Below are 13,231 nucleotides of genomic sequence, written 5' to 3'. Positions count from 1 at the left end.
GTTGGCAATTTGATCTCTGGTTCCTCTGCCTTTTCTAAAACCAGCTTGAACATCAGGGAGTTCACGGTTCATGTATTGCTGAAGCCTGGCTTGGAGAATTTTGAGCATGACTTTACTAGCATGTGAGATGAGTGCAATTGTACGGTAGTTTGAGCTACAATAATCAAGATAGTGTGGTACTGGCTAAAGACAGACTATATAGATCAATGGAATAGCACAGAAAGCCTAAAAATAAACCCTCACGTATATGGTCAAATGATTTTCTACAAGTGACCAAAAGAACTCAATGTGGAAAGGACAGTCTCTTAAAAAAATAGTGCTGGGAAAACTGGATATCCACGAGCAGAAGAATGAAGCTGGACTCTTACCTTAAACCACATATAAAAAAAATAATGTGAAAAGGACTGAAGACCTATATGAAAGACCTAAAACTATAAAACTCCTAAAAGAAAACATTGGAGAAAAGCTTCATGATGTTGGTTCAGCAATGATTTCTTGGATATGACACCAAAGACAGAGACAACAAAATTAAAAAAAAAAGGGGAATACATCAAACTTAAAAAATTCTGTGCAAATGGGAATGTGCATGTGTGCTAAGTTACTTCAGTTTTGTCCAACTCTTTGCAACCCTACGGACCGCAGCCTGCCAGCCTCCTCTGTCCATGGGATTCTCTAGGCGTGAATACTGGAGTGAGTTACCATGCCCTCCTCCAGGGGTCCTTCCCAATCCAGGAATCGAACCCAAGTCTTTTATGTCTCCTGCATTGGTAGACAGGTTCTTTACCTTAGTGCCACCTGGGAAATGCAAGGTTAAGTGTAGATGAAATAATAAGATTTGTAATCACTGAGATAATTTGATAATTAGAAGAAACTAATTTGATGTTTAGTTAAATCCAATTATGTTTTTAATTAGTGCTTTAGTATTTAAAATGATTTATATTGTATTATTTATGTGTGGATTTATTAACATGTCTATAGTTGTGGACTTTCAGGTGGTCCAGTGGTTAAGAATCTACCTGCCAATGCAAAGGACATGGATTTGATACCTGGTCTGGGAAGATTCCACTTGCTGCCAGGGCAGCTAAGCTCATAAGCCACAACTTACTGAAGCCTGTGTGGCCCACAGCCCATGCTCTGCAACAAGAGAAGCCACTGCAATGAGAGGCCTGCATATTGCAACTAAAGAGTAGCCCCCGCTGCTTGCCGCAACAAGAGAAAGCCCTTGTGCAGCAACCAAGACAAAAAATAAATAAAAATTTTAAAAATGTCTGTAGTTGTGTTAGTTGATGACACTGAGTTTAACTGGGGTGACAGTGACAGCAGTTAAGGAACCACTTTCCCAATCTCCTTTAATGCTAATGAGATTAAATGGGTGTGTTCCGCAGTACTTACAGGAAGTCTCTTGGAAAGAGAGAAGACAGCTCTATCCTTATTACTCAATCCTGGACATGTGATGACAGCTCTTATTGCCACTCTGAACTGTGAAAAGATGAGCTTGGAAGAGCCTGCATCTCTGGAGCTGCCATACTAGATTTCTTTCACATAAGTTTCTATCTTGTTTAAGTTATTTTTATTTTGAAGTTACTATTACTGGAAGTTGGGGAGGAGGAAGTTAAAGCAGCTGGCCTCCAATTTTTTGGTGTGTGTGTGTTGTGGGAAGCAAAGAGAAACACTCCCAGGAGGCAAATGGCCCTGCATGTGTGTGTGTGTGTATTGTGGGGAGCAAAGAGAAACATTCCCAGGAGGCAAGTGACTCTGACTAATTTTTTCCCCTGGGCCTGCAGGTAATTAGACCAGGAGTTGGCAAAGTATGTCTCATTGGCCAGCTACCTGTTTTAAAACTAAAATTTTATTGGAACACAGCTATACCCATTTATTTATGTATTGTCTGTGGTTGCTTTTGTGCTACGCTGGCAGAGTTGAGTAGCTGCCGAGACTGTATGGCCCATAAAGCATAAAAGATTTGTAGAAAAAGTTATGCTGACCCCTGAAATAAACTAATGATACATGCTAGGGGGAAGAGTCTTTTTCTATAGAATGCCCTGAGTAGGACATACCTGGATAAGTATTACTTCAAGTAAATAAACCCATAATCTATGAGGCATGGCTCCCTGATGACTGCCACAGAAGCCATCCAACTCTCTGGTATATAATATGGAGATGTTTTGTTACCTACATGCTTCCTACTGTGTGAAATAATAACCCTCAGAACCTTGTTTGGAGCTCGTCTCTACTAACCTCTGTTTTTAAACTCTGTTCTGCCCCATTGGTCTCCTTCTCTATGCTTATGCCAATATCCATAATATTTGATTAACTGTAGAGGTATAGCTGCATAATTGAAGAATTAAGATCATGCTGAGCTTTGTTTTTGATGGATATCAAACTTTTCTTGCTGCCCTTTTATTTCTTTGTGTAATGTTATATAAAACTTATGTTTTGTTATGTAGTGGTATTTCGTGCTTCACTCAGATTCCTTTCAATCCTTTTTTCCCTTTGCTTTTTGGATACTTTTCTGAGAACCTGCTCTGCTCAAAGACTGTGAGCAAGAAGTACTTGGGAATTTATGGTCCCAGGGTAGTTCTTTTCTTATGATGAATGTGTGAGAGAATATGAAGACTCCAGCTCCCTTGCCTGAGGTAGGGACAATCCCAAGGTACACATTTCACTCTGGAATTCTTTGCATGTTCAGGATGAAGCTACCCTTTGCAGGACTGAGAGCCTAACCTTGGGTGACTTCCTTGCCTGTCTTTCTCCCATGCCCTAGCTAGTTTCCTCTCGGAGTACTTTCTTTCTTGCATAGAAATCCTTTTCTCAGGGTCTGCTGCTGGGGAATCCAACTTATGACACCTAAGAAGTAAAGAATACCCATGAATTTACCTTTTAAAATTGATGTTGAGATTTGCAGTCATGACAGCTCCTTCTGGTGTAACTGCACACGAACCAAGAGCAACATCTATGATTGTTGCTATGGCACCTCCATGAAGGAATCTAGGTACAACAGGAGGAAATGAGAAAGGTATTCAGAAGTTCTGAGAACAGCCCTTTCAGAGACAAAAATTATCCAAGCATCCAATATAATTTATTTCTGAAAGTTCCACTTATTTAATAGTTCAGGTTCAAGGTACTAAATATCAAATTATGTTCATGTTCTTCACACCTTTGTTTTGTTCATAGCACAATACTGTAGTATTTGTAACAAAGCTAGAACCTAATAATAATCAGGTCACAAGTAAGCAAAAAGCTAAAATGCAATTTAGGAAATTTATGTTTTTATCAAACTAACTATATATATCATTGTTTAGAAATTTAGGAAATGCAGACAAACAGAAGAAAAAGAAACTAAAGATTATAAGGCCATCTGCTGCTGTTGCTAGGTCAGAGAAGGGAACTCTCCTATACTGTTGGGGGGAATGCAAGTTGGTACAGCCACTGAGGAGAACAGTATGGAGGATCCTTAGAAAACTAAAAATAGAGTTACCATATGATCCAGCAATCCTACTCCTGGGCATATATCTAGATGAAAGTGTGCTAAGTCACTCAGTCGTGTCTGACTCTTTGTGACTCCATGGACTGTAGCCCACCAGGCTCCTCTATCCATGGGATTCTCCAGACAAGAATACTAGAGTGGGTTGCCATGCCCTCCTCCAGGGGATCTTCCTGACCCAGGGATCAAGCCCATATCACTTGCATTGCAGGTGGATTCTTTACTGCTGAGCCACCTTCAGGAAAGCCTATAAGGCCATCTAATGACAAACCATTATTAACATGTTAATGATACTCTCTAAAATTATATGCTTGCACTATGTCCTATGCTTTTGTCATTCAATAATTTACATCTCTCTCTCTCTCTCTATATATATATATATATATATATATATCCATGTCAGTAAATATATATATATGTCTATATTACCACTTGAATGCCTTTATTGTAGTCCATTGATACAAGGTGATACTGTAAGATACTCTCTTAGATCCACATTTCTAGGCTATCATTCTTACCCAGGTAGTCCTTGCAGATAATGACCTCCTTGAAACAAGCAAACTGTCTTTTTCTCATCATTATTATTGAATATCACATATTCAAAGCCCAGGCCATCCTCAAAGCCTCTGGTGAAGAGCTGGGCCTGTGATAATCCTTCTCCTTCCACAAGCTGTGGGTCTGCAGGGCAACCAGATGGATGCACACATGAGAAACAGGTATGAGAAAAACACCATGTCAGAGGCAAATATCTGTTCCCTGCGAGAATTACCGGTCAGCGGATGATTGATTAAAATGCCAGCCAGGTGCAAAATCGAAGGGGATGGGAGAGTTCCAAAGAAACAGAATACAGGATATTTGCTCCTGTGGAATTGGTCTAAGTGGGGACACAGTAAAAAATAAATGAAATCAAAACAAAGTACTAACACATGGCAATCAGGAAATACAGTACATAAATGTGAAGGGAATATGGAATAATATAATAAAATACAGACAGAAATCCTTCTGCAAATAAGTGCAGTTTAAATGGGATTTAAAGAAAGTGAGGAATGTAATAGTAGAGAAGTTTTCCTTGCAGACATGAGTTTAACCTGAGCAGAAGATAGATATCATACTGAATCAGAAACTGAGCCAGTTCAACCCAATATTCAATGTGATTATGATGCTTGAGTCTGAAACTCAGGGTCAGAACAATTATGGTTCATGAAATCAAGTTAGTGGGTTGTAAGACTTTAAAAAGAAACTTTCCTCATGCTTCACATATATCCTGGATAAGTACTAGTGTACTCATTTAGATATGTTTTCTCAGTTATACAACTGTGCACAAGTTGTGTGTTCTGGGTTGTGAGTCAAAATGTAGGTAACTTCAAAATAAAGACTAAAAACTACTGCTCTGAGGGAAGGGCATATTTTTTCTTTCATATCCATTTTAAGATTTAATTCCCCAAACTCTCAGCTTTGTTTTACAGCTCATCATGATTTGCTATGTATAATGTTGTTTCCTTTATTGCTACAAGATTTACATTTACAAACTTGGAAAAGGATATGAGATGAGAAGATCTGGGAGAAGTGGGGAAGACAAGAAAGGATGCCTGTTATTTATGCCTTGAGCATTTGGTGGCAGACACCCTGTCTTTTGGACTCCATGTGCTCAACAACTGGCACATAGGCACACAATATGTTCATTCTAGCAGTTGTTGAGAAATTGAATGATTTGAAGAGCCAAAGAAACTTAAAACTGATAATCAGTCTCACAGCACAGTAGAAAGAGTCTTGTCCTGGGAGTCAGAAAATTTTCTGTGACTTAGCTTTGGCCTAGAATTTGCTCCTTTCTCCATACTTTATCCATACAGCAAGTAGATAAATCTAAATGACCCCTAACGTTTGTTCCAACTCTGACATTCTGGGACTTCAGGATAAGATAAGCATCTGTTCGATTCGGTTCAGTCACTCAGTCGTGTCCGACTCTGCGACCCCGTGAATTGCAGCACACCAGGCCTCCCTGTCCATCAACAATTCCCGGAGTTCACTCAGACTCACGTCCATCAAGTCAGTGATGCCATCCAGCCATCTCGTCCTCTGTCGTCCCCTTCTCCTCCTGCCCCCAATCCCTCCCAGCATCAGAGTCTTTTCCAATGAGTCAACTCCTCACATGAGATGGCCCAAGTACTCAAGTCTTTCTAATTTTTGACTTAGGATTTCAAAACTTCTGGTCTAGGTTACTAAACATTGAGGTTACCTCATAAAAATGGGGGAAAAAAAAGATGGTGGGAAGGTCTGTTAGAAATGCAGGCTCTTGGGCTCTATTCCTGACCTACTGAAGCTGAAACTACAGTTTAACAAGATTCCCAGCTGCTTCATATTCATGTTAAAATCTGAGAAGAACCGGTCTTTTAATACATGAGATAACACTGAAGGTAGCAGAGGAGTAACATGATAAAAATTTGCATTCAGAATCTCTGCCAGCGGGATGAAAGGAGGCCGATAAGAAAGATGAGTGAGGGGCTTCCCTGGTGGCTCACTGGTAAAAGAATCCACCTGCCAATGCAGGGCACACAGGTGTGATCCCTGCTGGGGAAGATCCCACATGCCAAGGAGCAACTAAGCCCGTGTGCCACCTGAGCCTGTGATCTAGAGCCCACACTCTGCAACTAGTGAACCCTGTGGGCCATAGAGCTCGTGCTCTGCAACAAGAGAAGCCTGTGTACTGCAACAAAGAGTAGCCCCTGCTTGCTGCAACTAGAGAAAAGCCCACACCTCAACTAGAGAAAAGCACACACAGCAACGAAGACCCAGCATAACCAAAACTGAATAAATAAATAAAAATTTAAAAAAAGAGAGCATATTAAAAAAAAAGATGAGTGAGAAGATCACAGAAACACTATCAAATCACAACCACCAAAATTTTCTGAGTCGAGGGGTGATTTTCTCCAGCTATGTGAGGGCCTGTGGAAGTAAGTGGTGGCAGATGGCTGGATTCATCGAGGGCTGGGGTTATCCCACACAAGTACGCTAAAGGAGTTCAGATAAAAGAGGGCTATGGAGATAGTGAGAAAGTAGAGGACTCGATGAGATGACAGTCTTAATGAGGCTAAATAATTTTTTCTGTAGGGCCTTTGCACAAGTAAGCTGGTAGGAAAAAGGTTGCAGTAAAAAAAAGGATGTCTAAATGTGTGAATTTGGAGGTTGTGCCATTTTCTGAAGATGAAAAGGCTCAAGATGTCTGTGGGAGTGTGTTGCTGGGGCTGTGCAAAAGAAAGTTTCTGAGGAGGTAAATAAAGCGAGTAGCCATGATGTGGATGTTGGGTTGCCGAGGATGGTGTATGGAACTGGGTAGAGAGGAAGACAGTTAACCAGGCGCTGAAATGCTCAACATATGAGGGAGAGGCTGGATGACAGCTACAAGAAGAGGAAGTTGAGGGTGATAAAGTCAGAAGGTATAAACCTCAAAAGGAATGGGGGTTTTCTAAGAAGCAGAGGAAGTAATGATTTGAAAGCAAGTGTGAGTAGAAGAGAGGACCTCAAACTCCTCCCTAGTCTGAGAGGGTCAAGTTTCAGGCAAGAGAGGGTAGTTAGGTTGGATGAAAGGATGAGCAGAAACATGTGGGAACTGAACCCCGGAAACCACTGATATTTACGGAGTGGATAGAAGGAGAAAGGGAAAATTGCTCAGAGAAGTTTGTGAAAGCCGACAGACAAAACATTTCAAGGAGAATGAAATTAATAGCTAGATCGAGCACAGTAAGGACTGAAAAATGTCCATCAAATTTGACAATTAGGTTGCTAGTGGCTTAAGTGAAGAAATTGAAGTAGAGCTATTAGCATAGAAGCCAAACTGCACTGGTTAAGTATATTCAGTTAATTGTGTGAGGTGTTCAATAGTTAGAATGGAATTAGTACTACAAACTGCTAAATTTCCCCCTCATTTGTAAAATAGTTAATTCTTATTTCTCTCTATACTGGTAGTTCTATAAAGAAACTTGTAAATTACCATTTTTATTGGTAAAGGTGGTTTTATTTTTGTTTCATTCCTTCAGCAAATACTGAAGTACTCAGCAAATGCCATGAGGAAACTGAGGCAAGGAAAGGTAAAGTAACTTGCCCAAGGTAACCCAGCTTTAAATTGTGGAAGCAAAATTTGAACCCACTCACTAAATTTCAACCATTAGATTAGGAAGCTATCTTTTGAATAGCCTCTAAAGCCATGTGACTGAATGAGATTACCAACAGAGTATAGTGAAGCAAGGAGTACTAAGGTTGGAGACATGGGGCATCCTAACACCAAGTTTGAGGACAAGAAGGAACTGGCAAAAGAAACTAAAAGGCAAGAGGCAGTGAAGTAGAAGAATGTGGTGTCTTGGAAGCCACGTTCAAGGAGAAAAGAGTCGTCAGCTGTGCCAAAAGCTAAGTGAGGTCATTGGTTAGCAACATGAAGGTCATGGGTGACAGCAGTTCTGATGGAGTGGTGTGAGTGAGAGTCTGCCTGGAGAGGGTTTAAGAGAGACTAGGAAGAAAGAAACTGAGATGTGGCATGTCTGCACGCTGATGAGAAAGATGTAGCAGAGAAGGGATGCCCTTAAGTAGGCCAAAGGGATACAGTGCACACATCGACAGCTTGACCTCTCGTTGGAGTATGGCTACTTCATTCACCACAGGACAAAGCAGAACATCAGGCACAGATACAGGGAAGAAGCAGGGGTTGTTTGGAAATTATCTTCTGACTGCTTTGATTCTATGAAACAGGAGACAAGAGCAGCTAAGAGTAAGGCTTGAGAAAAAGAAGGTAGGAAACAGTCATCCAGGAGAGCAGGAGAGTGAGGAGACAAGGGGAAAATGAAATACGGTGGCCAGGCAACATTAAGGGCCTACTTGGGGTCCTTAAACAAACAAACAAGCATCATGGGAAGTCCCTGGCTGCCCAGTGGTTTGGGCTCTCTGTTCCCACTGCAGGCGGCATGGGTTCTAATCCTGGCTGGAAAACTAAGATACAGCAAGTTGCACAGCATGGCCAAAAGAAAAAAGAAAACAACCTCAAAACATCACAATCCCCAAATGCCTCCCTAAAGATACGTTTACATGATTGAAAGGTAATGAATAAACTGAGAAATATTTGTAAAAACTTCATGAAGTCAGGAACCCTATCTGTGCACTCAGGCTTGTTTCAGGAATATGCTTTGTACAGCACAGATCCTCAACAGATAGTTGCTGAATGAACATACAAAGGGTGTTGCAAATAAGAAACCCAAAAGGCTGACTCTAAAAATAAAGAATGTATACATTTTAGGCATATATATATATACATACACACACACACACGCACATATACCCAATATGCTACTGGAGATCAGTGGAGAAATAACTCCAGAAAGAATGAACAGATGGAGCCAAAGCAAAAACCACACCCAGCTGTGGATGTGACTGGTGATGGAGGTAGAGTCCTATGCTGTAAATAGCAATATTGCAAAGGAACCTGGAATGTTAGGTTCATCAATCAAGGCAAATTGGAAGTGGTCAAACAGGAGATGGTAAGAGCGAACATCGACATTTTAGGAATCAGCAAACCAAAATGGACTGTAATGGGTCTATTTAACTCAGATGACCATTATATCTACTACTGTGGGCAAGAATCCCTTAGAAGAAATGGACTAACCATCATAGTAAACAAAAGAGTCCAGAATGCAGTACTTGGATGCAATCTCAAAAACGACACAATGATCTCTGTTCATTTCCAAGGCAAACCATTTGATATCACAGTAATCCAAGTCTATGCCCCAACCAGTAATATTGAAGAAGCAGAAGCTGAACAGTTCTATGAAGAGCTACAAGACCTTCTAGAACTAACAACCAAAAAAAGATGTCCTTTTCATTATAGGGGACTGGAATGCAAAAGTAGAAAGAAAAGAAACACCTGGAGTAACACACAAATTTGGCCTTGGAGTATAGAATGAAGCAGGACAAAGGCTAATAGAGTTTTGCCAAGAGAACACATTGGTCATAGCAAATACCCTCTTCCAATAACACAAGAGAAGACTCTACACATGGACATCACCAGATGGTCAATACTGAAATCACACTGACTATATTCTTTGCAGCCAAAGATGAAGAAGCTCTATACAGTCAGCAAAAACAAGACCAGGAGCTGACTGTGGCTCAGATTATGAGCTCCTTATTGCCAAATTCAGACTTAAATTGAAGAAAGTAGGGAAAACCACTAGATCATTCAGGTATGACCTAAATGAAATCCCTTACGATTATACAGTGGAAGTGACAAATAGATTCAAGGGACTCGATCTGATAGACAGTGTGCCTGAAGAACTATGGACAGAGGTTCGTGACATTGTACATGAGGCAGTGATCAAGACCATCCCCAAGAAACAGAAATGCAAAAAGGCAAAATGGTTGTCTAAGGAGGCCTTACAAATAGCTATGAAAAGAAGGGAAGTGAAAGGCAAAGGAGAACGGGTATACCCTGTTGAAAAGGGTATACCCATTTGAATGCAGAGTTCCAAAGAATAGCAAGGAGAGATAAGAAAGCCTTCCTCTGTGGTCAATGCAAAGAAATAGAGGAAAACAATAGGATGGGAAAGAGTAGAGATCTCTTCAAGAAAATTAGAGATACCAAGGGAACTTTTCATGCAAAGACGAGCACAGTAAAGGAAATAAATGGTATGACATAACAGAAACAGAAATATTAAGAACAGGTGGTAAGAATACACAGAACTATACAAAAAAGATCTTCACAACCCAGATAATCACGATGGTGTGATCACTCAACTAGGGCCAGACATCCTGGAATGAAAGTGAAGTGGGCCTTAGAAAGTATCATTACGAAAAAAGCTAGTGGAGGTGATGGAATTCCAGTTGAGCTGTTTCAAATCCTGAAAGATGATGTTGTGAAAGTGCTGCACTCAATATGCCAGCAAATTTGGAAAACTCAGCAGTGGCCATAGGACTGGAAAAAGTCAGTTTTCATTCCAATCCCAAAGAAAAGCAATGCCAAACAATGCTCAAACTACTGCACAATTGCACTTATCTCACACGCTAGCAAAGTAATGCTCAAAATTCTCCAAGCCAGGCTTCAGCAATACATGAACCTGAACTTCCAGATGTTCAAGCTGGATTTAGAAAAGGCAGAGGAACCAGAGATCAAATTGCCAACATCCGCTGGATCATTGAGAAAGCAAGAGAGTTCCAGAAAAACATCTATTTCTGCCTTATTGACTATGCCAAAGCCTTTGACTGTGTGGATCACAATAAACAGTGGAAAATTCTGAAAGCGATGGGAATACCAGACCTGACCTGACTCCTGAGAAATCTGTATGCAGGTCAAGAAGCAACAGTTAGAACTGGACATGAAACAACAGACTGGTTCCAAATTGGAAGAGGAGTACATCAAGGCTGTATATTGTCATGCTGCTTATTTAACTTATATGCAGTGTACGTCATGAGAAACATTGGGCTGGATGAAGCACAAGCTGGAATCAAGATTGCTGGGAGAAATATCAATAACCTCAGATATGCAGATGATACCACACTTATGGCAGAAAGAGAAGAACTAAAGAGTCTCTTAATGAAAGCGAAAGAGGAGAGTGAAAAAGTTGACTTTAAGCTCAACATTCAGAAAACAAAGATCATGGCATCTGATCCCATCACTTCATAGCAAATAGATGGAGAAACAATGGGAACAGTGGCAGACTTAATTTTGGGGGGCTCCAAAATCACTGCAGATGGTGACTGCAGCCATGAAATTAAAAGACGCTTACTCCTTGGAAGAAAAGTTATGACCAACCTAGATAGCATTATTAAAAAGCAGAGACATTACTTTGCCAACAAAGGTCCATCTAGTCAAGCCTATGGTTTTTCCACTAGTCATGTAGGCATATGAGAGATGGACTGTAAAGAAAGCTGAGCGCTGAAGAAATGTTTTTGAATTGTGGTGTTGGAGAAGACTCTTGGTGGTCACTTGGACTGTAAGGAGATCCAACCAGTCCATCCTAAAGGAAATCAGTCCTGAATTGGAAGGACTGATGTTGAAGCTGAAACTCCAGTACTTTGGCCACCTGATGAAAAGAGCTAACTCTTTTGAAATGACCCTGAGGCTTGGAAGGATTAAAGGCAGGAGAAGGAGACGACAGAGGATGAGATGGTTGGATGGCATCACCGACTGAATGGACATGAGTTTTGGTAAACTCTGGGAGTTGGTGATGGATAGGGAGGCCTGGTGTGCTGCAGCCCATGAGGTCGCAAAGAGTCGGACATGACTGAGCGACTGAACTGAACTGAATTGGACTATACAATCCATGATATTCTCCAGGCCAGAATACTGGAGTGTATAGATGTTCCCCTCTCCAAGGGATCTTTCCAACCCAGGGATCAAACCCAGGTCTCCCGCATTAGAGGCAGATTCTTTACCAACTGAGCCACCAGGGAAGCTCCCAACCTGTTTTCTATTACAAAACAACTGACGTTAACTTTTTGCAAGGAAGAAATATCAATAACCTCAGAAAATTACATATAAAGCAAATCTCCATCTCTGTATCAGTAAGAGATGGAAAACTCTGTATCACAAGAGAATCTTTTCAAGGGAGAAAGCAACAACTTACATCTTTTCCTGGTAATTTCCCCATACTGCCTCCTATCCCCAACCCTTCTCTTTTGTCTTTAGTTGAAACGGTATTTAACCCAGTGGCTTAGACCATCTAGGGGAGTTACTCACTACTTTCCCCTGGCTATCACCCAGGTATACATGAGGTATATGTGCTAATAAATTTCCTTTAAAAAAAAAAAAGCAATGGGTAGAAAAGGTGGCCGTACATTGTTCCTCCCAATTCCTATATGAGGAATCTCTTTTGTTGTTATTAAAGTGCATCTACACTGGGATGACCCAGAGAGATGATATGGGGAGGGTGGTGGGAGGGGGGTTCAGGGTTGGGAACTCATGTACACCTGTGGTGGATTCATGTCACTGTATAGCAAAACCAATACAGTATTGTAAAGTAAAAAAATAAAATTTAAATTAAAAAAAAATAAAGTGCATCTATTTTTTTCACAGCATGTTTTACAATCTGACTTACTTTGTTTTCATTACTTAGTGGTTTATCTCTCATTACTCCAGAAGGGCAGAGATGTTAGGTAAAAAAAAGAAACAAAAAACCAAGTACAGCATCTTAAGCAGGTTCCCTGGTGTGTGTTTCCTCCCTCCCTTCTTATTTTTCTTCTTCCTACAAGTATGTATAAGGCACTTACTATGTACCAGGTACTATTCTAAGCACTGGAGATATAGTGGGGAATAAAACACACAAAAAATCTCTGCCCTTTTGAAGCAAACACTCTAGTGGTGAGAGAGAAACCGTTAAAACACAAAGCATTGTCTTATGGAGATAAGTACTGTGGAAAAAATAAATATATACCTTAAAAATGCATATTATTAAGTGAAAGAAAACACTACATACTGTATGTATTTTGGAAGAGGCAAAATCATGGAGAGAGTGAAAAGATCAGTCGTCACCTAGGGTTTGGAGGGAGGAAGGAGAGATGAACAGAAGGAAAACAGTGAATTTTTAAGGCAGTGGAACTATTCAGTATGATACATGTCATTATACATTTGTCAAACTTCATAAAGTATTACACAAAGAATGAGCCCTGATGTAAACTATGGGCTTAAGTTCATGTTACCAATACAGTCTCACCATCATAACAAATATACTTTACTATCACAAGATATTAATAAATGGGATCCTGGCAGAGGGA

At 40.4% G+C, this 13,231-nt stretch overlaps 1 protein-coding gene across 1 annotated transcript in view; it reads right to left on the bottom strand.

Annotated features, from left to right (window-relative positions):
- The window catches only part of THEM4 (thioesterase superfamily member 4), a 47,579-nt gene that overhangs the window by 20,961 nt on the left and 13,387 nt on the right, over positions 1–13,231 (bottom strand). The window contains exons 3-4 of the mRNA XM_068965441.1: positions 4,003–4,162; positions 2,878–2,988 (exon numbers count right to left, since the gene is read on the bottom strand). Coding sequence (XP_068821542.1) covers positions 2,878–2,988; positions 4,003–4,162 — 271 coding nt within the window. The remainder of the gene's footprint in view (positions 1–2,877; positions 2,989–4,002; positions 4,163–13,231) is intronic.

Source organism: Capricornis sumatraensis, chromosome 2 (genome assembly GCF_032405125.1).
Source record: "Capricornis sumatraensis isolate serow.1 chromosome 2, serow.2, whole genome shotgun sequence".
Classification (NCBI taxonomy): domain Eukaryota; kingdom Metazoa; phylum Chordata; class Mammalia; order Artiodactyla; family Bovidae; genus Capricornis; species Capricornis sumatraensis.
This window is presented reverse-complemented; position numbering and strand designations above follow the sequence as displayed.